The 27302-nt window shown below is 36.1% G+C and overlaps 2 protein-coding genes across 2 annotated transcripts; one reads left to right on the top strand and one right to left on the bottom strand.

The window, feature by feature from the left end:
• Positions 1–3778: 3778 nt before the first annotated feature.
• On the bottom strand, positions 3779–7222 carry LOC121739614 (phosphatidylinositol 3-kinase regulatory subunit gamma). Its single transcript, XM_042132105.1, has 4 exons — positions 6697–7222; positions 5744–6442; positions 5365–5661; positions 3779–4668 (listed from the first exon to the last, which is right to left on the bottom strand). Exons 1-4 carry the CDS (start codon positions 6774–6776, stop codon positions 4443–4445), a joined length of 1302 nt encoding a protein of 433 aa, XP_041988039.1. The 5' UTR covers positions 6777–7222; the 3' UTR covers positions 3779–4442.
• A 2967-nt stretch (positions 7223–10189) lies between these two features.
• Positions 10190–25140, top strand: LOC121739610 (striatin-3). The gene is made up of 9 exons (XM_042132101.1): positions 10190–10638; positions 13596–13844; positions 14632–14785; positions 15520–15702; positions 18128–18229; positions 22116–22300; positions 22865–23155; positions 23484–23747; positions 23955–25140. Exons 1-9 carry the CDS (start codon positions 10420–10422, stop codon positions 24327–24329), a joined length of 2022 nt encoding a protein of 673 aa, XP_041988035.1. The 5' UTR covers positions 10190–10419; the 3' UTR covers positions 24330–25140.
• Positions 25141–27302: the final 2162 nt, after the last annotated feature.

Here is a 27302-nt window from a genome sequence, read left to right as displayed (position 1 = left end):
TCCGGATTATCCGGATAATCCGGATTTGAGCTTGTCAAAAACCGAAAATCCGGAATTTTTTAAAAATCCGTTTTTTGCAATCCCTACCTACGCCCCTGGTAAATACCATATCTACCATATCATACCATCCTTGAATACAAATGTCTCACATGCGCTCAAGCATTCATTTGTACTCATTTTCGTGTGGCGACCATACAGCACAGTTGCATTCCAAGTGGCTATTTACTAGCGCTTCGTACAGCGTTTTCACAGCCCCGATATTAGTAAACTTGTTAGTAAGGCGTATCGCTAACCCCAAATCACGATACGCTTTTTTGCACACAGCTGTGATATCTGGGGGCACGACAGTGCCCCCTCCACGTCGAGCAAAAAATTATGTTTACTAAAGCTTCCGAGGTGAAGTGCACTCCCAAGTCCCTAACATCAGTGACCCTCAGCAGCGGCGTTCCCTTCATTAAATGATCCGCTTTCTTTCTTATATATTAGCTCTATATATTAGCATGACATTCGGTTAATCGTTAATAGTCAAGATAAATAATAAAGGTCCTAGATTACTGCCCTGACTGACACCCGATCTAGTAAAATATTATATCTCAGAAAGTTCTCCTCCACAATCAACAAACTGACATCGGTCACGTAAATAACTGTCAAAAAAGTATAACGTATATAGGTATATAACAGACGATTGATGAACATAATATAACCTCCTCCATTTTGGAAGTCGGTTGAAAATAAATGGATTCACGTATTTTGTTAGTAAAAAATACAAATAAATAATCGGCCAAGTGCGAGTCGGACTCGCGCACGAAGAGTTTCGTACTGCTACATAGCAAAAATGTATGGGAGCCCCCCTTAAATTTTTATTTTAATATCTTATCTTATATCTTTAAACGAGCAATTCTTGTATTTCAAAATCTATAGTATCAAAACTAATGAAATTTAGTATATAGGGGGTTTCGGGGGCGATAAATCGATCTAGCTAGGAATCATTCTCAGAAAATGTCTTTTCATTCGTGTTTTATCGATAATCGATAAACTGAAAAATATGACTCTTCCTGACATCTATTGGCGAATAATAATACTATTATGTGAGCAACTAATTGTTTTAACGACCAGCAGATGGCGTTATTAAGTAACACGAAGTCAATGAGTGTTTGCTATACCGAGCAAAGCTCGGTCATCCATGTACTTATTATAATTTATTAAAGTACACATATAATTAAGGCCTTGGTAAAAATTCCAAGTGCCTACCTATTGCCGTTATTAATAAAGAGCAAAAAAGGCCAAAAAATCATGTTTATTGTATGGGGCCCGCGGTGATATGACGTCACACCGTAACCGGGCGCCCGCGTCGTACAGTTACAACTTGTTTTGCTTATAAATCGGAAACTAATTATCGTATCCAAGACCCAAGTATGTAATTCTATCACAAAGGTTCACTCGGCGTAACTGGGCGGTAGCGGTCATTGACTCCCTGTCAAAAACTTGTCATTTTCTATACAAAGCCGCGATTGACAACATCTGACACTTGTCAATCGCGGTTTTTATACAGGAAATGACAAGTTTTTGACAGGGAGTCAATGACCGCTACCGCCCAGTTACGCCGTGTGAACCTTAGTATTTTTTATTTTTGACAGAGAATATGGACTGCTAATAATAAAAATTAGGTATCATTCTTCATTAGCCCGGGCGCGCACTAGCGGCCAGGCCGCGGCGGCCATCGAGATAGATACCTTCGTATGAAACCGTCATAGACGACGCGCACCTGGCCGCAACGCGACCTGCGGCCACACCATACTTTCGATGGCAGCTGCGGCGATCGAGATATATACCTTAGTAATTAGTATGAGACCGCCATAGACCACGCGCACCTGGCCGCACGCTATCAAGCGACCACACCATACTTTCGATGGCCGCTAGTGCGCGCCCGGGCTAAGAGCAAAAAAAAAATTAAATAATCACGTTTGTTGTATGGGAGCTCTCCTTAAATATTAACTTTAATTTAATTTTAGTATGTGTTGTTACAGCGGCAACAGATAATTACACAATCGGTGAAAATTTCAACTCTCTAGCTATTACCGTTCTTGAGTTTCAGCCTGGAGACAGACAGACAGACGGACAGACATCGAAGTCTCAGTAACAGACGAGTAATAGCATGTAATATGGTCCCGTTTTTACCCTTTGGGTATGGTACCCTAAAAAATTGTTTTACTGTAGATTCCCAAGAGACATATTGTCTCTAATTGCTAAAAATTAATGCTAATGAGGATAGTTTTAAAAATAAAAATTACTTAATCTTTTAAAAACTTATATAATATACTGTTGAATTAACACCTTTTGTTATATTACAAAATGGGTACATAAATTTGTTAAAAATCCACTAGTGTGCCTAATTCATACTGATTTGTTTTATTAACAATTTTTGTAAAGTAATTTTTATTGAGATCATATAAATTATTCATCATCTACCTACGTGCATAGGAAATCCGATACATAGATATTATAGAAAAATAAATATAAGCATATATTATTTGTGTATTTAGAATGTCGGTATTTACCACATAATATCTAATAATACCTACTCAATTAAATATAAAAATAACTTTGATTTAATCTCATTTAAATAATATTCAACTAAAAATATCTCATTTGTATTACACTAAACTGTATTTTATGTATTATGCCTTTATGTGGTTTAAAAAATTAAAATGTTTTATTAAAAGGAAGACACGCCTTAAAATGTTGTGAATTGCTCTGTAAAACTATTTAAAAATGGATGATGCTATTGACAGCACAACTTTCTATAACATAATCAAAATTGTAGGCAAGGATTGACAATGGTATTTAGATTATGAGAATATTTGGTTACAAACATGATCTAATTTTAATAAAGCATTTTTTGGTACAGCATTTAGTATGACTGGTTTCTGATTAACCCATCTACCCCCAAGTGGCAGCCGGCTGCCGCTTAGCAACTGAAAATCTATTGTGTCTGCGATACCCACAATGTAGGTGTTAATAAATTATTTCATTTTATAGCAATAATATAATTTATAGTTATCACACTTGATCATAGTTCACATTGACAATTTTCGCCAATATTAGGCATCGAAAAGTTTTTAAAAGCTCAAACTATAGCATATCAATATAATAGACACAAAGAAACATAATATTACGATTTTCATTTGAAAATAAATGAAAATAGTACAAAATTTTAATTTTAGAAACAGATAATGGATAATTGAGTAATACAAATATCAAGATATATAAATTAACTCTTTCTTCTCAACTTAATAACATAACATTTGGGGCGTTCCAAGCCAAGCGAACAGGAAAAAATAGTCGATGTCTCCGATTTTGATAATATTTGGGTATGCTATACCTACACATGTTATTAATACTCAAATATTTTTGTAATATAATTGCTAGATTAAGAATGATGAGACTTTCAAACGTGACTTTTCTATTAGGGCCTAATATTTAGGCACTCAATGCTTCAAAGCCGACCATAGATAAAAAATTATATATCTGAATAATTAACCCACTCAACTTGTTACTCCTTATAATTAGCTTTATAACTGCATTTTTGAAAACAAAAAAAAAATTCTTAAAAAAAATGCAAATAATTATTTTTTCTTGATTTTCTCAAAAGGGGCCCATTTTGGTTTTTCTTATATTTTTTGTACAAATAGCTAACATTCTATAGAATAAAATAATTGATTTGCATAAGAAAAAAAAATTGATTTGCATATTTTTCAAAAAAAATTTTTATTTGGTTCAAAAATGCAGTTAAAAAGCTCATTAAATGGAGTAACAAGTTCAGTGGTTTAATTATTCAAATATATAATTGTTTAAAATATAAAGTCGGCTTTGAAGCATTGAGTGCCGAATAGAAAAGTCATGTTTCAAAGTCCCATCATTCTTAATCTAGCAATTATATTACAAAAATATTTAGCACACATATTAATAACACGTGTAGGTATAACATATCCAAATATTATCAAAATCGGAGACATCGACTATTTTTTCCCGTCTGCTTGGCGTGGAACGCCCCATTTTGTACATTAGGCCCACACTTTTTACAAAATATCCTAATACTATGTTTGTTAGAACAATGTATATTCTACCTTATTATGTTTTGTCATGATAGACAGACATATATGGCCATAATCAATATTATATTATACTCAATCTTTTAACCAGATACATATAAAACTATTGAGGAAGCAAATATATTTAAAAAATATCACATAACATAAGGTGACCCCTAAGTATTATGGGTCCCCCTACAGCAATTAGCAATTATGTTGACAATAATTCTTATGGTCTACCTTACAATTCATAAATCGATACAAACGAGATATCTTTATGGTTGTAGACCTTTCAAAGACAATTACTCATATCATAGCAGTAGTCGGTTACCTCAATTGAAACACGTGATATTATGGCAATGGATGTCTCTGCCTCCTTTGCCGTCTGTGCATTTGATGTTGAGGTTCTAATAGAGGCTCTTGATGTCTTACTTCCTGGTGATGGCTTTCAGTTATATTCTTTTCTGGCTTTTTCACTAAGTGGGCATTGATTGGATATTTAAGGGCAGTTCCTAATTGTTCATTGTGTTCTTCCAATGAATTAACAGCATAATGTAATACTAGTTCATTCAATGTTCTGAAATGATAAATTTTATTGTTATTAAATATAAGCATAAAAGCAAAAGAAACAGGTAGTGGTCACAGCACACATATCAAATCGGAAAGGGATTTGCACCATATCGCCTCGAGCTGTTCAATATTGTTTGTATGAAACTGCCTACTGCAACGCACACTAAGCGGAACCGTAACGTAATCGCCACGCCTCGGAACAGGCTCCGAACCGGGATGCGACGCGTGGACGGCTCGTCGTCCACCCGCTTACGACTTATCGTCCACCTGCTTACGGCTCATCGTCCCCCATCGTCATCGATACGGTGACGATCGCTTTCTGAGTTGATATATGTGCTGTGACCCTAGTACATCGGAAGCACTCATGGGCGTAGCTCCCTACGCCCCCCCTGCCCGTACCTCCGTACGGGCAAGAGCGATCGGTCGCTGATGCTCTCGAGTTTCATACCTAAACGTAGAGTGGAGAGTTCTCTTGCTCATATTTTGTTTTTAATTTTTACCTCACCTTCAATACTATTGTGAGATACTCAATACTCATATTATTTTCAAAATCACGAATTCGAAGTCTAAGATTTTCTTCATCTGAATCTAATAGAATCCTGGCTACGCCCATGGAAGTATTGTGTTAATAATGTCTATATTATAAACAAAGAATTCAAGAGAGAAGTGAGGAAGTAATTTAGGTAAAAATATTAGTTCTTACTTGTAAATATTATATGGTTCTGCAAATCCATAACCTCTTTCAGTCTTGAAAATTATACAGTGGTATACTAAATTATTACAACATATTGACAATGCCAGTTGACCGGTAGAATTGGGACGAATCAGAAAGGTTCCTTGGGGTTTTCCTTCCAGTAGTTTCTCTGCCTTCTCCCGAGTACAATTTTTAACCATCCATGTGACCATCTCACGGTGAGCATACAGCTCTTCTAGCTTGTGAATATTGTCATCCTCTAAAGCCTGAAGATATTCCTCTGTTTTACCTCGTCTTTGTAACCATCTACAAAACAATAAAAATAATTGGTAAATTACAAAGCACTAAAATAGTATATTGTAGCATATTAAACAAAACAACTACTTACACTTTGTGACGGTCCTTAATTTTATAAAGATTAATTATATCTGATTTTAACTTAGTTATTTCTCTTTCAAGCAGTAGGTTTGACTCAACTGTCACTTTCAATATGTTGTGAAGCTGTGCTCTCGCTTGCTTTAGACTGTTCACTCTGGAAATCAACTGCCTGTTGTTTTCTATCAGATCATTTTTTTCATGAGGCTGTGCTTGTAGTTGCATTTTTTCTTGGGCCTTTAAATGATCCTCACAGACTTTGACTGTTTCTTTGAATGCATCTAAAGCTTGCCTCTTAAATTTAACTTCTTCCCTGAGTCTCATGTATTTATCGGAGCGTTCATCGTAATCTCTAGTTTTTAAAACAAATTCTTTATGAATATCTTTATATCGAGTTTCGAGGAGCTCATCATTCATATTTTCTCCACAATCATTGTCCTGATGACGGGACAGAGGGTACATGAGCTTAATATCGAGACTACTATTACAATGTGCAAGGGAGTATTCAGTATAAAACCTAACAAGATCCACAATGGAATTGAATTCAAAGGGCTCACAGAATCCATAACGGCCATCTTGGTTATAAATTTTGATCAGTTTATTGGTACCCCCTTTGCGAACGGTTAATGTGTATCCAGTGTCTTTGTTTGAGGCATTTCGGACTAGAAAAGTACCATCACATGTATCTCTGAGTTTCTCATTAGCTTCATCCCTGAAACATAAAAGTATTAAATTATTGAGTAGACAAAAGGTATATCTTAATTTATAAAATTTAAATTGTTATTATATATTTTGCATAATTTTATGAAAATGATATTCATGTTGTAAGAGTTTTGCAACACTGCTATTGATATGTTTGCAATAAGTCGTTTTTTTTTATATCCTAAGTTCTAAGGATATTAGTTATATCAAAGATTACTACAACATAATTGGTGGCTAATTGGTATTTTATATTTTATCACTCACCTAGTAATATCACCCCAATACCATTCTGCATTTTCTAAGCTGTCATCAGAAGGTTGCTGAGGCGCACCTATTTCTACCATGATAGCTATCACTTTTGATAAACCACCTCTATAAATCTTAACGAAATAACTTCATGAAAAAAAGCGATCTTCAAGTAGCAACTCGGTCATTTCCGCTTGATTGAGGTTACAAGTTACAATAGAAACAAATCATAACAAACTATCGGATTAAATATGTTGAGGTCCATCTACAATCACCACTCGCAAATCACATTAATTTAAACATCACAAGAGTTCACAAGAAACACAAAAGTGCAAAATGTAGGTTTGGAGTTCACACTTCACAAAGGAATAGGGCTAGATAGTGGGAACTCGGAAGCAGAGATACTGCGGCTTACAAACAAGTCAACTATATCGGCAACCATTATTTTTGGATCGATGTTATGGAAAATAAAACTAAGCATTAGCGAGATAATGCATTGCAAAAAAATAGGTATCTAACACAAATTATCAAAAATTTCAGTCTCGATTCTTTTTTTTTTTTTTAATTTATTGGGAGCTGGTCAGTCTCGATTCTCGAATTCAGTGTTGCCAACTTTTTTTTTACTAACCCACCAAAATCAGCAGCGTAAACCACCAGAAAGCGCTAAAACCTAAATGGCCTCTCAAACCACCAGAATTCCACTAAATAACGTAAAGACAACAACAACCTATCTGAATATAATTTGAAAATAATACAACAATAACGTCATTATATTTATGAAATTATTATTTTTGTTACTACAAAAAGGAAAACTTTAGTTACCTATATACCTATGTATAAGTAGGTACTTAACTAAAGAGAAAAGATGAACGTCTTTAGAGGAATCATTGTCATTTACTTGTTCAGTTTGTGATGAATAAATTTCTTTAGTTGTAATTTTTGTAATACGGTATTATGTTACTATTACAGCATTTGCCTTCGCGTGCTAACCTTGCACGAAAGAAAGGCGATCAAACTTCATCCGGTTTCTCTGTTAAGTCTTGACAACATTCATCATGCTAAATAATCGCTCTATATCAGCGTTAGAATGCGGCAAAACGAATAAAGATAATAATAATATAATTTAGTTTCCAGTGTGCGTCTTCAAGGGTTAGAAACATAATCAAAAAAATTAGTGGTTTAACGTCGAAGCTACCACTAAGTACTAACTTAAAAAATCGAATCCACTAAGAAATCCACTAGCCACTAAAACCAAATTTTTCCCGCCGAAAGGTACGTCTAAACCACCAGATCTAGTGGAAATTCCACTAAGTTGGCAACACTGCTCGAATTGCCAATTTGCCAGAGACATTTTTTTTTAATTCGTCCCGGTCGGGACAGGCAAAGGGAGCGTTGCCCATACAGCCATTGCCATAGACAATTATTACTTTCGTGACGAAAGTTTCGTCTTTCGTACAGTCTGTCAAGAAAGTGAAGAAATAAAAAAGTGGCAACATCGTAGTGTCATCCCTTTTTTCTTAGATTAATTTGAAAGGGATGACATGATGATGTTGCCACTTTTTAATTTCTTCACTTTCTTGACAGACTATACTTTGATTTTTTTTTTGGTTTTTGGCACTGACATCGTACTTTGATTGAACTTTGAAGATTCGTCTTTCGTAAATTACCATCGATAGGTACGTTAGTTCTGTATTCAGTATGAGGAATTTTCATTTTTATTTTTTTATTTTATTTTTAACAATCTTAACTAGATGGCGTAAGGATAAACACTTCTACATTTTCTATTGGTTACTCACCGATCTGAAATTATCTGCAGGTTGGCATCACTGACTACATAACACAACCCGTGTTTCCAAAAAATATCAGTGTACTGTCAAGTGTGACATATCACATAAATCAAAATATCTTAAACCTAAACGTTTATTGGCCTAAGCTATTAGGCCAGTATACTGGTAACAGTTTAGGAACACGCTAACATAATATAATACCCATTGAGGTACTATATACTGGAGAGAGCCTTATATAGGTGTATAAGCGTCAAAAACGTGTAATGTTATGTCCTACTTACTAGGACATAACAAAGGAGTCGGTCTGCATATTTCATGTAATAAAAGTGTTAATAAAGGTTTTTAGTGAACATTTAATGCTACATATAACATATTGTTGAGTTTTGTGGTTCCGCTAAGTAATAAACCATAAGAATGGCCAAAGAATGCCTCAAACACGTGGATTTAACATTAAATAAGTAAGTTTTGAACAACGTTTTTTGGGCTTTTCAATCGGTATTTTTGTAAGCAAAAAAGATAATTTATAAGTTTATAAATCCCTTATTCGAGCTATATAAGGCATTTGTGCTAAAAATGTCACATCAATTAATAATTTGGCTAAAATTGCATAGCTTTTTACGTGTGTTTACGGATTCTCATCACTTGAACTATAGTTAATCGATATCAAGAACTAATTGACTTTCTTTCCTGTATCATAATGTGCTTCGAAATAATCGACAAATAGAAATATTCAAGAAAATAAACGCACACTACTTGTATGAAAATAAGCACAAAATGGCCACGCGATGACGGACTAAGACTACATCTATTATAATACTTTATCTATGATAATACCCATAATAATACCAAATTGTGGTTTTTGGGTTTTTGATATTCATTAATTATTGGTAAAATATTAGCCATTAAATATCCGTTATCTTACACAAGTGCAGGTAAGATGTTGTCAAAACCAAAATGTATAATTCCTTTGAAATTTGGTGTGAATATCGGTAAATAGGGCTATTTCTTCCGTGAATTTTAGCTAAAACATCGTCATAATAACTTTATTATCCTATTCATTAGAATATTATTGCGTCTTTTTCAAGTTGAAATGTATCAAGTTTTACATTCCTTTGCCCAGTTTTGTAGCAATTATTGATGGTATTCCCTGGTATTACCGATAGTTGTCTACCCATACGCCATCTAGTTACTCAAATGGAAACTGTTTGACAATCAAATTAAAAATATAGGAAAATCCCTCATTGAAAAAAAATTTTTTTTTCTTGTTCAAGGAGCCAGCCAGTATATAATAAAGTACTCTGTGGAGCCAGCATCCTCCAACCACCGTGTTATGGTCAGCTGCAAGTCAGCTGACGATTTTTTTCCTTTCAAATTACTACATAAACTATACTCTGATAAATTTTCAAATGAGAGGAAATGACTGAAAAAATTTTTTCTTTCTTCATCTTTGGGAGGCTGCCACTGCCCACCCCACCTACGGAGTGGTAGCTGACGCCTGACGGTCGCTACCTAGTTATTTATAGTATAAGTCCCTTATGCATTTTACAAAGTTTCGCTCGAGAGGAAATGATTGACCAAAAATGTGCCTGGCTCCCGGGCCATAGTCTGTGCTCTCAACTCTTTACTTGGCTGAAAAGTGAAAACCATCTGCCTAGTGCCTTGGTTCCTTTTGGCAAAATCAACTAATTCTGAATCTGTGCTGTGGCCTGTGGCCTGTGGGCAAAATAAAAAAAAAGTTCATGAGCGAACGGACGTCGTTTCGACTTTTGTATTCCGTCATGCAATAATTTTTCATACATGATTTCGTTGTTAAAAAGTGGTGTAGATGGTGTAGTTGTTAAAATAAAGAATTAGATACTCAGTAGACTAAAATGATATACTAGCATTCTAATTTGCGTATTTATAACATAGTTATCGATAGGACTGTGACAAGTACGGTAATGGTGGCCATGTCATGAAAATCCCTACAGCCATGGATGATAGCTCCGTATCTCATCACAACGGAGGGCAAGTAGGATCTCAGATAGGAGTTAGTGTAAATAATAAACAAAATGAAGAATCTAGTCAAAGTGTCCAGTACTCAATCCCGGGCATTTTGCATTTTATTCAACACGAATGGGCGAGATTCGAACTTGAAAGATCACAATGGGAGGTGGACAGAGCGGAATACGAGGTATTTTTTTAAATTATTCTATATATCTACTCATCGATAATCTTTGTTTACTTGATTGTAACGCTGTGAACATTATTTTTATTTCAATTCTTATTTTGTTACTTTTTGTTTTGTACTTATTAGAATTTGATATTTGTAGTGTTCTGAGTTTGTGGATTTCAGCATGTAATAGACTTCATGTAATTTTTTCTTACTTTTTTAATAATTATAAATCTAAATAATTATTTTTCCTAGTAACTACCAGTGAAAAATACTGTACAAAAATAAATATTATACTAAGGTTCTTCTGTATAATAATTTTCTGTACAAAATATAATTATTATTCTCTACTATTAGGTAGATTATTTACAAAAATATCCTATTCATTCTTGTATAATATTTTATGTAACATTATTGATTTTTGTTTTAAATTTCTACAGGCACAGTTATAGTTCTTCATCTATAGCCATTTTATTGTTAACTACATTTTCATTTGTATAAAAAATATTCTTTGTAATTTAATGGTATAATGGTTTATTTACTTAAGCAAAATGTAAAGACATTACAGAATAACATGGATTACAAAAATTATGGCTTAATTACTATAAAATTACAGTAAGTCATCATAGCTACAAAAGTGTAAAACTACAGCGCAGCTACCGATGCCTCTTACAGTTGTAACAAAAACAGTATCTTAAAATAATTAATATAATGTATTATATTATAATAAGAAGGTTAGGTTAAGATGGGGTTGAATATTTTAGATTCATTACATGGTAACAAGTTTTTCTGTTTCTTCATAATTTAATTCTTTTAGCCATTTATTTAAACACTTTTAGTTTGTATCTTGTTAAGGTAAATATATTTAGTATTTTATTTACTTTATTATAGAGTATAGAGCTGATGTATTTAAAATGTCTCTAGTAGTGTCTGACCGAAGCTTCAGCTTCGGCTTTGGCCGCCTTGGGCCAAAAAAACCATCAAATCAATTCAAAATATTTTTTATTCAGAGTAATTTTTTTACAAAAACATTTCCGAATGTTGATACTGAGGTGCCTACCACTGGTTTGGGAACTAACCCGGCGAGAAACTTACACGTGGCCATCTTTCACAAAAAAGATGGAAAATTACAATTTAAAACATATATAGTGCACCAAGGCTTTAGATGAATATGTCAATGGGTGCTGCTGGTAAAGGAGAATTGTCAATTGACATTTTTGTATGAAAACAGTGTTAGTTCCTTTTCTTGCCACATTAATTTAAAGCCTTGTCGAACTGTAACAATATTATGACTTAGAGCTATTTACAACAGAAATTATCAAAAATATTCAAGTAGCCTGTTAGAACCACCCCATTCCCAAGGTGTGTTGTCGTCGATGAAATCATTGATTTTTATAATAAGCTTTAGTACACAAACATTCTTTTCTACTTTTTTAAATTTATTGATAGAGAGATTTTGAACATTTTCTGGGATTCTGTTGTACAGGCGTATACACTGGCTTTAAAAGATTTGCTGACTGTGCTAAGTCTGATCACTGGTATTTCTAATTTGTTCTTATTCCTAGTGTTAAAACAATAATTGTCGCTATTCTTTTTGAAATTATTTAAGTTCTTTCTTACATACAGTACTTTATCCAAGACATATTGAGATGCAACGGTCAGAATATTTATTTCCTTAAACTTTTTATATAAAATATTTAGCTATTTGTACAAGGGACTAAATAAGCAACAATCTTTTTGTATATTTATTTTCCCTAGTTCAGTGTATTTACTTTTTAGCTGTAATGGTAAGTACCTAATCAAACCCCATTTTTTAAAATCTTTTGTGATTATTGTGATGTTTAAAACTTAAAACGTATTTATCTGAAAATTTTGCTCGCGGCCACAAAATTTTTATGATGTAGACGTGGAGATAAATATATTATCTTTCATTTGAAACCAAAATATCCTCGCAGTGTGACTCCTAATTCTTTAAAATGGTACCTGAAAATCGCTGATATTTCTGAAAAAATGTGATAGGGTCCTTAAGGATTCACACGATGACATCTTATAAATAGAATGTATCGCTTGCTTCTGCAGCACGAATATTGCATTAATGGGGAAATGCAGCAGACATTAATGCAATCCTTCTGGATTCCATTAGACATAATGGAACTAAAGCACAGAATATTTATTAGTAGTACACTAAAGTAAACAAGTTGCGCTGTTTCTACAACGCTAGCAACACCAGAACTTCCTTTCCCCTTCACTTTACAACACTTCATTTGTTTGAAATTTGTTCTAGGGCTCCCTCACTATTACAACGTAATAGTGAGGGAGCCCTAGAACACATTTTTTTTATAAATAACAACCTAAATTTTTGTGAGTAGCTTCATTTCGATAAGACAAACAACTTTTTTATTTGCGAAAAATCTTGAAAGTGGTAGCTAACAGAGATAGAAAGGATTTCATACTTTGATTTGATGGTCCTAAAATATGGATTGTTCTATTTGTAGGACAATGTTAATTTGTCAATCATGATTAGGGTTTGAAAATCAATGACAGGGTTTGAAAATAATTTGGGGCTTCCAACGCAGGTTATTATCAATGATTACTCCCAGATGTTTGATGGACGTTCAAGTGCAGCACACTTACAGTTTGAGGCTGGAATCAAATCGTAACAATTATGGCTGTAGATATCAATAGGGATTTTTGGTTGACTGGCTTTGGTATAGGAAAAGGTGTTAAATTTAGTTTTACTGACATTCAATGTTAGAGTGTTTTCAACCAACCAATGCATGACAAGTTTTATTGCTGTCTCGGCATTGCGACGAGTACTGTTCCAATCTTTTCTGTCCACTATAAGAGCTGTATCATCCACATAGGAAACAATTTTACAATGAGACAGTGGTAGTTGACACAGCTCATTTACGTATATTAGAAAGAGAGCTGGACTTTTCAGAAGGTTGGTAGTATCTACATTTATTTATGCATTACAGGCAAGGATCGCTTTTCTCCAAGGCGAAAGGAAGGGTCAAGAGAACCTGAAGAATGATCTTGTCAGGCGGATAAAGATGCTGGAGTACGCTTTGAAGCAGGAGAGAGCAAAGTTTCATAAGCTCAAATATGGTGTTGACTTGCAACAAGGCGATGTGCGTTTGCCATCAGAGGAGCCAGCACAAGAGCCGGAGCCCGCTGAAAGGGCCCAATGGAAGCAGGGCCGTCAACTCATCAAACAATATCTACAGGTAAATTCTTATACATAGAATTGTTAAGTGTCCTTTTCCTTCTCTATCAAGTGTATTTTTATATTATTTATTTACAATTCTTAGGGCCTGTTTCACCATTTTCTGATAAAGTGCCGAATAGGCTATTCACAGCTTTTTCGACAGATTCTTCATACTGCATCTGTCAAGTTAAGTGGTGGATAGCCTATTCAGCACTTATCAGGAAGTGGTGAAACCGGTCCTTATTAGTAAGGCTTCTTGGATAAGTTACACTGACCTCCATTACACAAGTACGCTGGACTTAATATGATACCCTTTGAAATGACAGCTTTTTTTGTGCCTATTTGAAGCGGAATCAGCGCCCCCAATGCGGGGGAAGAGAACTAAATCTGACGTAAAAATGACGTTTGAAAGTCGCTATATTGGCGCTGAAAGCAGTAGTGAGAGTACTTGGAACTAATACTAGTAATGACAACCAATAACGATTAAGCGGCCATTTGCAATTTGCGTCAGACTTAGTTCTCTTTCCCCGTATTGGGGGCGCTGATTTCGCTTCAAATAGGCACAAAAAGCAGGTGGGTATCATAAGTCCAGCGTACTTGTATAATAGAGGTCAGTGAAAAGTTATATTTACCATCTAAAGAAGAAGCAGAATGTTTTTTTACATGAATGACACATTGTATGATTTTATTTTCTTCTTTTGTGCTTTTTCTTTCAAATACGTTTCAAAACTGAAATAATGTGAAATTATTAAAAATCTTTATGTTCTTTGATAAATGTAATACAAATTGAATACTATTTTGTACAGGAAATAGGTTACGCAGACACTATTCTTGATGTGCGCTCTAATCGAGTGAGAACCTTACTGGGATTGAACAATGACGAGCAAGCAGTTGAGACCAGTTATGGAAACTGTGATAAACACCAACACTACCAGATGAACCGCAAGATGTATGATTATGGTAAGTCACAACTCACATATTGTATGAAAATGGCTAACAGAACACGTTTTAATAATTTACTCCCCTTATATTTTATAAGAATAAGTTTATTTTGACAATCACACAACACAATATAACATTACTACAAAAATACACAAAGAAATAAAGAACACAAAAAATACAATAATATTAAATTGTGTGACGTCAAAACTGGACCCAGCTCAGCATTAGCAGCGACTACAAGTCTGCTGCACTGGTTTTATGCTTGAAATCACAACAGTATATAAATAAAAGTAGGTTGTTTGGTTTAAAGGCAGAGGTTTAAATCTTAAATATAGATGTCTAACATCTAAACACATATACCAAGGACAAAACCCTTCAATGTATGTGTGACAGCAAGCATCGAGAAAGAACCAAGCTTTGGTTTCAATATTTTGCATAGCAACTTGGCTGTGTCCTTGAAATCAACAGCCACACTCAGAGACATTTAATGATGATTAAACTTGAATTTAATGATTAATTGACAGATAACGTATGGGGATTATGTCAAAATCTTTCTAATGTTAATAAGTCATTATTATTGCTGTTCAATCTGAAATCACGCCTGTAAATGCGTGCGCTTAACTATAACAATTTCTAGATACTATTCTAGACATTATCTAGATATCAAGATTTTATACTTTGGCAAAATCATACTGCAAATGTGAGTAACATTGTCGATGATTTGATTGATTTTGATGATTGATGTTCCGAAGGTAACAAGGAGCAGCGCAAAGGCGGCATGTCGACTGGCAGCGGCTACAACGAAGAGGGTCTCTCCGTGCAGGAGACTGCAGCCGTGTTCGCCAACTTCGAATTCCTCGCCAACCAGGAAATGGACATGGACGAGATTGATGATCTTGACGCCAAACAAATGCATCACACTGCTGGTAAACAAGGTAGGAGATTTACAACGACACACTAAGTTCGTTCTTCAAAAGGAAGTTTTCATTATTATTTTTTAACAAATAATTGAACCCGACTTCCAAGGTAAAGACAATATTCTTAAAATGATCTAAAAGTTCTAAGTTGAGGTTTAGTCGAATTTTGAAAAAGGAACTAATGAAGAGTAAGAATTATTTCATACTTTTTGCGTAGATAACCATTTCGAAAGTAGTGGTTATCTACGCATTATCTAGGGGCACGGGATTGCCCCCGCCAAGATGAGGCGTTTCGTCGTATTTTTGAACCCTCGTAACTTTTGTTGGAATAATGCCAGATAGTTGAAATTTTTAAGATATAATGACATGGGTATAGTTATTAAATGCGCAAAGTTTGAATATCGTAGCTATTACACTTTAGATTTTATAGGTGTCCAAAAACCCACAATTTGGTCACTGACTCACCGATCATCAAAACTGTTAGGGTACTTCCTGAAGTCTTAGAAAGCTGAAATTTGGTATGTAACATAATATTAGTACTGAAACAACAAAAAAATTATCAAACCCAACTTAACCTATATCCGTACCATTATAGGGCAAAATTAGGCAAAAAATTGTGTTTTATTGTATGGGAGCCCCCCTTAATTGTTTATTTTATTTTAATATTATTATTAAATATTAAAGAAGACATATAACTAAGGATTTTCAGAAAACGTCAAGTACCTACCTGTTGCCATTATTGATATAGAGCAAAAAAGGCCAAAAAAATCACGTTCGTTGTATGGGAGCCCGCCTTAAATATTAAATTTATTTTGTTTTTAGTATTTGTTGTTACAGCGGCGATACATATACATAATCTGTGAAAGTTTCAACTCTATAGCTATTACCGTTCTTGAGTTACAGCCTGGATATAGACAGACAGACAGACAGACAGACAGACAGACAGACAGACAGACGGACAGACTGAAAGATAACGAAGTCTTAGTAATAGGGTCCTGTTTTTACCCTTTGGGTATGTAAGTACGTAAGTTCAAAGAATAGTCGTAGTCTTAGCATTTCTTTGCAAATATTTAATTAATAACTAATAATTATATTTCATTAATTATAATATTAATAATTAGTTACTTAACTATCAATCTATTTCAAGTTTACTTAAACTTGAAACAGATTGATTAGGAACTTTAGGATAATTTGTATAGTAGGTCTTAAAATATATTTTTTATTTTAACATATCTGTATAAGTAGAATATCATTGGTATTATTAGTATAATACTAATTAAATAGTAATAATGTAATGTTGTAAGATGTAAGGGAAGAGACGATGATGATGATTAATCTAATGTACCATTAGCATATGCCTTCAATTCTTAAAACAACGTCGAAACCCCGAAACATGTATCTATAAGAAGGCCGGAGATCTGTTCTCCACCTCGAACCATGGTTTATCTTGGTGCGCAATCTGACTTTTTGGTAAGATTTACTTGGAATACTTCATTATTTATCCAAAATCACTATAAGTTTCCATTTGAAATACTTCAGATTATGAATCGAAATCACAACATCATCCAGATAATGGGTTTTTGGTATAAATAGCGAGGAATTCCCTCGATCACTTATGGATCCCATCATCAAGTCACCTTTTTTATGAACATGGTACCAAATTCGAATTAAACCCGATACAATAGCGAAAAAATCTTGAAAATTGGTCTACAAACGGCGAAGTAATCGTTGAACATACAAAAAGAAAATATTTAAAACAGACGAACATATTATAACCTTCTTCTTTTTGGAAGTCGGTTAAAAGGGAGTCTCTATTCAGTATAAATGATAGGAATTTGAATCTTGACTGGGTTTTTAAAATGTAATGATAAGTACTCATATACGGTTTTGCTCGATCGAGCAATCACGTAGAGTAAAAACCACGGCTCGGGCTTTCGTCCACACATTCAGAATTGCTCGATAGTTTTACCCTAAATCGATATATTTAATTCTATCGAGCTGGCTCGATGCAACTTGTGGTCCGTCTATGGCCGGTCTTATGCAAGCCATACACGCTTGACGCTACGGTCTACTGGAGAGATCATCTTTGCAGAGGGCCTAGACAAGTGGCGTACACTTCGTAAACGATGACGAAATTAGTTATCAAAATGTATGCGTTTTGACATAAGTCATCGCTAAATTAGCGATTACTAATGTCAAATCCCATACATTTTGATAACGAATTTCATTATTGTTTTCAAGCTTTCGCTAAATTAGCGATTACCAATGTCAAATCACATACATTTTGATAACGAATTTTGTCATCGTTTTCAACTGCGCAGTGCGCAGGTCAATCGAACATTGGTAGCGTGCTTATTTTCCTGTTCTGAGGTAGCGTGTATGGGGACGTCTTAAGTTCTTTTTCTCTCGTATTAATCGTACCGTATTAATCTGTACCGTGAAGGTGAGGAGGTGGATCACGAGGCGGAGGAGGTGCTGAACGAGCTGAACCTGCTGACGGAGAGCGAGGCCGACGCCGGCGGACAGGGGGAGGACTACCCGGGTGGTGAGTGCTTTGTGCTGTTTACATTCATATTTTAAAATTCTTTATACATGCATTAAGGCAATTGTATATCTTACAGTGTACAAACTAACTTAGTGTTTACTACAAGTTCTAGAAACTTTTGATATAACAAAGAGACACAAATAATAATATTTAAAAAAAACAAAACCGACTTCAAAATCGTACGTAATTGACAATAAAAAACAAAACCGACTTCAAAATCGTACGTAATTGACAATAAAAATTCCCTATCTCAAAACTACCGAACCGATTTTGATGAAACTTGCAGTATTCCCTAAGTTGAGCAATACATAGTACAACAAAAAAAAAAGAATAACTTAAATCGGACTTGTAGTTCCGGAGATATGCCAACACAAACATAAAAATTAAAAACATACATACACTTTTGAAATTACCAATTACTAAAATAGTACGTAGGTCTGCCATCTGCTTATGAATCAACTTCTCTGATACTTGATAGTACAAATACGTAGATTACACGATCAGTTTTTCATCAATCTGATCCATCAATCTGGTTAAGATTGACGGAAAACTGATCGTCTACCCCACATTGATCTACTGGCTGCCACACCGACTGGGACCTCACCGTTCAAAACATTAATATTATTATTATGTAATTTATAAAACAATAAACATATTTATTTATTATATGTATAAAATATTATAGTCTATATATAGGATACATAAATAGCAGCCCTCGTATATATATATATATATATATATATATATATATATATATATATATATATATATATATATATATATATATATATATATATATATATATATATATATATATATATATATATATATATATATATTAATTCATCAGATTGATGGATCAGTTTGACGAAAAACTGATCGTGTAACCCATAGGAAAGATTAGTTTTGTTCACTTTTGTTTACAATTAAAAAAAGAGGTTTTCCTCACCCGGTTGGAAATAAAAACAGTATGCTTGTGTGTAAACTACCACTAAATTGGTAGCATGGTTTTGAAATTTTAGCCCAACCTTATGACATCTTTGTTCAGTCTGGAACCTATCAAACAACACAATAGTATTATCATAAACATGGAACAAACTTCAATATATATATATATATATATATATATATATACGAGGGCTGCTATTTATGTATCCGGAATTAAAAAAAGAAACAAACATATATCATTTAATATGGTTTTATTGCTTTTCAAAATATTCGCCGCGATGATCGACACACTTTTGCATACGCTGGAACCAATTTTCATAGCACTTTTTCCATTCTGATTGAGGTATCTCCAAAACGTGCATTTTGAACGCATCAACAGCCTCTTCGCGGCTCGAAAAACGTTGACCACGTAATTTGTTCTTCGCGTATGAAAATAAAAAGAAATCGTTAGGTGTCAAATTAGGGCTGTACGGCGGATGACCAGTCAATTCGATCTTTTGACCCTCCAAAAACTGAGTTGTTTCAGCTGAGGTGTGACAGCTAGCATTGTCGTGATGTAATATGATTCTGCGTTGTCGGTTGTCCTTTCTTATTTCTTCAAAGACTTCTGGTAAACAAATGGTCGTATACCATTCAGAATTAACCGTTTTACGATTCTCTAATGGCACTGTAGCCACATGTCCATTAATTCCAAAAAAACAGGCGACCATTTGCTTCAAAGTACTTTTTGCACGAGTAACTTTTGTTGGTTTCGGCTCATCTTGGAACACCCACACCGTTGACTGTTGTTTAGTTTCGGGGTCATATGCATAGATCCAAGATTCATCACCTGTGTAGATATTATAAACGGCTTTTGACGTACCACGGTTGTATTTTTTTATCATTTTTTTGCACCAATCGACACGAGCCCGTTTTTGATCGATTGTCAAGTTGTGCGGAATCCAACGCGAACATATTTTTTTTACAGCCAAATGTTCGTGTAATATCTTATGTATGCTCGTCATACTTATGCCTAAGGACGCCTCTATCTCGCGATATGTAACATGACGATCACGCATTATTAGTTCCCGCACAGCATCTATATTTTGTGGGACAACAGCTGTTTTTGGGCGACCTTCTTTATTTTCATCCGTGAGCATAGACCGCCCACGATTAAACTCACTGTACCAGTGATAAACAGTGGTTTTTGATGGTGCTTCATCTCCAAAAGTTGCGGTGAGTTGAATAAAGCACTGTTGTTGATTTAGCCCACGCCGAAAATCGTAGTAAATCATTGCACGAAAATGTTCACGCGTTAAATCCATGGCAAATGAAGACACGCAATTTTCAAAATGACGCCACAATGGAAAAATAATTGACAGTCACATGAAACAAAATGTATTCTTCAACCAAAGAGTTCTATTTTCAAATGTTGTAATTACTTTTTAAATATTGTTCTTGTAAGTGGCCAGTTCCGGATACATAAATAGCAGCCCTCGTATATATTAATTCATCAGATTGATGGATCAGATTGACGAAAAACTGATCGTGTAACCCATAGGAAAGATTAGTTTTGTTCACTTTTGTTTACAATTAAAAAAGAGGTTTTCCTCACCCGGTTCGAAATAAAAACAGTATGCTTGTGTGTAAACTACCACTAAATTGGTAGCATGGTTTTGAAATTTTAGCCCAACCTTATGACATCTTTGTTCAGTCTGGAACCTATCAAACAACACAATAGTATTATCATAAACATGGAACAAACTTCAATCAAAATATTTTAGAGTTTTGATCAATCGGAACGCCTCTGTCGTTAAAAATTAATGTTTTCAATTTTCATACTAATATTTTATATGAGAAAGTTTGTGAGTTTGTATGTTTATTACTTCTTCACATCTAAACGTTTGAAGAGATTTTGATGAAATTTGTCACTGACATACTAGATTAACACAAGGCTACATTTTACTGCGCAAAAACATATCGTCGTAAAACATACTAGTTTATTTTTACTTTAACAGCGGGTAGCACCGCAGGGCACAGCTATAGTATTAGATTATAATACCGAGACAGGGCCCGTACCACGAAAGTCGAAACGGTCCTACTGTAACAAACGTGAAATGACTTTGTTAGAGCAATACGCGGCATTCTCGTCCGATTGTTTGAGTCTCAAAACTGTTTCGTAGTAGGCCTACTGCTTCGAAACGATCTAAGCTGTATAATGTTGGATTAAACATGCAGATTCAGAGTACTTTAACGTATTTGTATTTACGGTTACTGAAGACAATGCACACATGTCGACACTTCCTCTATAACGTAACTTTGCTTTTACTTGCACGTGTAATATTGCTAGTGGCGGATTTACTTTGCCGCTAGAAGGCTATTCCAATTTTGCTGCCTTTACCTCGCTTTAAATCTTAATATGCTAGTTTACTCTACAATCATACATATTCTGAAATTGCAACTATCATTTGTTTTCTATAAAAATAATTTCATTAATAACTTTACAACCAATAAGTTTCTAAAATACTAGAGTAGCAATGTCTTACAAAAGATTCTCAGAAATGCGTAACCACTTTTTTGTTCAAAAGACAATGTCAAGTCATATATTCGTTATGTCATTATGTATGTGAGATATGCCTGCAGGCATCTTCGAAGTGGCAACGCGTTGCTACCGTAAACTTCCAATCTAGTTACGTTAGTAACATAGAATATCATTGTTTACAACTGTTACGTAATTTGACAAGTACAATACTTTCGTGTAGATTTTATTAGGTTAACAGATTTTTACAGGTATTGCGTTACATTGGCGCCTGCACTTGGCACACTAGGTTACATTAGCATCCTTTCTTTGTTGATATAAGCATATTATATATTTTTTGTTAAATAAAATTTTGCCTGATTTGGTTCCTTAAAGCCACTAGCCTGCTCTGCCTTCTGGTAAATCAAGTGTATATTGCAGTGAAATTTCCGAGCGGAAATGCGAGCATCGCCGGGGAGTCTGACGAGAAGCCGCTGGCGCTGGGCGAGCTGGCCCAGCTGACCGTCAGCAACGAGCCCGAGGCGTACGACGTCGGCAACGCCAACAAGGAGTCCTTCAGGAAGACCTGGAATGCCAAATATACTCTGCGCTCGCATTTTGATGGTGTATGTATAAGTTTGTATTGTAGTACATTGAGGGTGATTGAAATTCTATTTGCTGCCAGGTGCCGCTATGTAGCCTTAAGGTCTACCGTGTCAAACCGCTGGCATAATATGTTACGATATAGCTGTCATGTGTCACGATAATATGTATATTTGACATATTAGACCCTAAGGCTACATAGCGGCACCTGGTATAGAATATCAATTCTCTTGTTATCTCGTTAAAAAAACTTATGATTACATACTAAGACAAATAGAAGGATACACACATAAGGCTGCGTTTCCACCAGATATGTGTTGCGAGGAATGTGTTTTTGAGAACCAATAGAATCGCTTCATCAACGTGACCTCGCTTAGCGCAGCGATTCTATTGGATCTTACGGACGGAACGGAAGCCTTAAGTCAATTTAAAGTTCTCACTGATTAATACAGATGAGTATTTTAAAGTATTTACAAGCCAAAGGTTGTTTAGGGAGTGCTCGACTTACAATTAACATTTAACACCGCAAAATCAGTAGCATCACAAAAACTTCCTTTAGAAATTTAAGATTTACTCCAACATTCCAGGTGAGAGCGCTCGCGTTCCACCCGACCGAGCCGGCGCTGGTGACCGCGTCTGAGGACCACACGCTGAAGCTATGGAACCTGCAGCGTACGGTCCAGGCCAAGAAGTCAGCAGGCCTGGACGTGGAGCCCCTCTACACGTTCCGAGCTCACACCGCTCCAGTACTCTGCCTGGCTATGGGCGCCCCGCGATCTGAAGAGTGCTTCTCCGGAGGGTTGGATGGCACCATCCGAGTGTGGAACCTGCCGCCGCCCCAGGTCGACCCCTACGATCCGTACGACCCGGCCGTACAGGTAATTTGAAGGGATTAGGCGTGTTGATACTGGGTGCTCAGTAGGAATTTCATTCGCTAGTTTCGATGGCGAAGTTAGAAGTGAATGTGTCAAAATGTATGTGTCGCAGTCGACTGGTTAAAAAACGACGTATAGCCATGTGATTCAATGGCGTTGTTTAGTGAAAGGGCTAGCTGTTTGATCGAACGGCTATTTAAACCTGGCTGCGACATATTATGCATTGTAATTGTATGATTGGTTACTTGTCGGTTAGCGGCGCCCGTTTGCTAAGAATTCAAACATCTATAATCTTTTATAACAAAGTTGTAAAATACTACCTGCGTTTTAGGGGCCGGTACTTCGCGAGCACACGGACGCGGTGTGGTCGCTGGCGAGCGCGGGCGGGCGGCTACTGTCCTCGTCCGCGGACGGCACCGCGCGGCTGTGGTCGCCGCGAGCGCCGCGCCCGCTGCTGCTGACGCTACGCGACGACCCCCCCGCGCCCGCCGTCCCCGCCGCCCCCGCTGCGGCAGACTTCGCCGACGCCGCCGCGCGCGCCGCTGTCGTATACCGCGACGGCAAGCTGCTATTATACGACCTTGAGACCGGACAGGTATGTAATGAGTTTAAAAATGTATCTAACTATTCAGGCATTAAAAACATGAACACAGCACTATTATAAACATAGTTATTATATCCTAAAACATTATCTAAAATCATTTAAGTACAATTAACGTACGTTCTGAAACCTCCTGTACAATCGCATAATACATACAGTCTATTTATAGTTTTCCTTAACACAATGTAATGTATGTGTCAGGTGGTGCTACGCGTGTCGTGCGAGAGCCCGGCGAGCCGCGTGCGCGCGCACCCGACGCTGCCGCTGCTGGTGACGGCGCACGACGACCGCCACATCCGGTTCTGGGACGCGGTGTCGGGCGCGTGCTCGCACGCTATGGTGGCGCACCTGGACGCCGTCACCGGCCTGGCGCTCGACCCCAACGGCCTGTTCCTGCTGTCCGGCTCGCACGACTGCTCCGTGCGCCTGTGGAACCTCGACTCGCGCACCTGCGTCCAGGAGATCACCGCGCACCGCCGCAAGTTCGACGAGAGCATCCTTGACGTGGCCTTCCACCCGCTGCGCCCCTACATCGCCAGCGCCGGCGCCGACGGCCTCGCCAAGGTGTTCGTCTGAGCGCACGCGCGCGCCCCCCCTTCGACGTCCGACGTCTACGATTTTTAATATTCCTTTTACTCCCCCGGCAAGTATATCGTTTCGATTCTCGCGGCCCGACCCCGGCGCGGAACGATCGGCCGCAAGGTCGGAGCGCACGGCCGTCTGCGTCGCCCCGCGGCGTGTAGACGTGACGCGCGGCGAGCCGAGTCCGCGGCGACGGGCGGCGGCGGGCGGCGGCCGCGCTCGACGCCGGCTTTAAGCGCGTAGTGAAAACTCATCTATGTATAGACATGTGAAATCTATTATAATATATTTTTAGACTTTCAGTATGTGAATTTTAGGTTTTATTGCAACTTTTTCACCGATTTTACGATACGCAGTGAATATGTATGTTTCTATGCAGCGAGAGATGTTTGTAATAAATAATATCATGAGGATATCTACGACGTTTACTTGACGAGTTTTGTTACGTGTCTGTACAGTTAGATTTATGCAGTACATATTATATTATGATAATCATCTGCAAAAAGCATTGAAATATTTAGTTTAGTCTTTATATTTTATTTAAATCTATTTGACCTATATATAGTATTTTATTTGTGTCACGTACTGAAATACCGCTCTCACGTTACTTATGAGATTGATAAGCAATCGAGAATATGAATGAGTAGACATACTATATCGGAAGTAAAATAAGAAATGTTTGTTCATAAAATACTGCGATGTAGAATATATAAAATAATTAAAAACATTACATATTCCTTTATTTTCCTCGAATTCATACTTGTACACATACATCCAAAATTGATAGTAAAACAACATAACCGAACTTTGTTTTTTTATTTATTTTTACATTTTTCGTTATCACCCACTGTTTAGAAAAACTTTTATTACATTTTTTATTCATAGATTCATTGTAATTAATTAATAGACAAACTAGATAAACCTTGCTATGGCTTCCATAATATTTTACTTTGAAGAGATACTTAGTAAATAGTATCTAATGAATAAAATAAGTTTGCTTAAACATATTAATGCTTAAAATATACATATAATATTATAATTTAAGTTGTTAAATGTTGTGGAATTATGCAATGAGAAACAGACAAGTTTATGCAAAAATAGGATTATGTGGCAGGCATAACGTGATACCACGTACGGCGAATTATTATCGCATGATAGTGTCATTTGAGTAGTTTGTGTTCAGGGAATGTTATTATTCGAATACTAACTTTGGGATATTTGTGTTACCACTGCAAAGAATCATGGCCAAATTTGTATAGGAGCTGGACTCGACTTTTATTTTTGACGTCCCAAAATAAACTATAGTTAGATTTGGTTGTTCTTATGTTCTAAACATAATTCCGTTTGAGAATTATGTATAAATAGCCACGATTTTTTATAATAATTAATAACGTTTACAATTATTTTGAGGTTAGACTTAAGAACTACCTTTTTCCCGACTGCAGTGTAGCCTACAAGTGTATATTCGGCGATCTCGTTTCTAATTATTTAATTTTTCCTACAGTATTACCCAAAAAAAGAACCAATGCGAATCGCCGGCTGTCAGAACATAATATGAAAGACAACAACGAAACTAAAATATTGTATTAATTTTTTTTGTGTCTATTTATAGACACATTTATAATGTTTTTCGATGCCTCAAAATATTAGCGAATTTTTGCTACCAATGCACAATGGCATATCGGGACGCCACCGCTCACCTTTTATCATCTGCGGGGCTAAAATGGTAACATTTAGCAATTCCTCTCAATCAATTCAGCAAATGAATTGTGAAAACTGTCAAACTGACAAATGTGAAATCAGTACGAATTACTAGACATGAATTGCCAGCAGAGTTGCATTTTGCGATTTAAAAAAAATGAATCATATTATGATTCATATCATGATTCTTCAAAGCGACCATTTTAGCCCCGCTGGTCCGATTTGGCCATTGTTCTTTAAGTAATTGCCATTTAACACTTATGACAAATGAAGGATGTTTTTATTTATTATTTAAAAATACCTTTTTGTCAATTTGTAAGCTTACTGCAAACATCAGAAGAAAAAAATATAAACATGTATCCCAGCTCAGTTCAGTTTTAGTTGCAGTTTGCACAGTATTTCTGTTGATTCAAGAACATGATTGGAATGTAAGTATTTCACCTTTTTGCTTCAGTAAAATTAATAGGAGATAATAGCAAATGTTTAATAATTTTAAAATTATACAAAATACTTTGTGATTCAATTCAAGTAGTATCTATGGATATTACTTGAATAATAATAATATTATAATAATATCTATGGACGCTTCCACACCACGTCAGTCTGTGTTACAGGTGTTACAGGTACCAGACAGGCAGACAACTGAAATATATATTTTAATACTTTCATACAATGCATATATTTAAGATTTTTATTATATGATACACACATTTAATACACATCCATGACCCAGGAACTTTGAAAACTTTTTGTTTCGTTGGCGGGATTCGGACCCACGACCCCCGGCTTGAGCATTCCTTGTAATCGCTTGTATTGGTCCGTGAGTCACGGTCCGTGGACCGTGACTCACGGACGGTTCTATTAAATTAAAACGCTTTCCAGGCTATCGGGAATGGGCATATTCCTGTATATCCTGTTCTGGGTGACGCAGAAGTTGTCGGAGCTGCCGAGTCCGCCCGCGCCGGGCGCGACGCTGCCGCCGCCGCATGACCGCCACCTGCCACCTCCACCACCGCCAAAAATTAACGGATAATCAGCCACTGATTTACTATATTTAGCCCCAAACCCAACGACTGTTAAAGTTAATGCTCGAATTAGTATCACGTTGTCTCTTTCGTAACACTCAGACGTTGGTGAAATTGGGGATTATAGGCTCCAGCCAACTCAGCTTTCTCAGATCATCAACTCAGATATCTAGCCTTTGTACACCTGTAGCTGTAGCCCTAGCATGGCCACCAGTAGAAATGCGAAAGTATAGACGAACTG

Source organism: Aricia agestis, chromosome 2 (assembly GCF_905147365.1).
Source record: "Aricia agestis chromosome 2, ilAriAges1.1, whole genome shotgun sequence".
NCBI lineage: Eukaryota > Metazoa > Arthropoda > Insecta > Lepidoptera > Lycaenidae > Aricia > Aricia agestis.
Note: the sequence above shows the minus strand (reverse complement) of the source record. Positions and strands in the feature narration are given on the sequence as shown.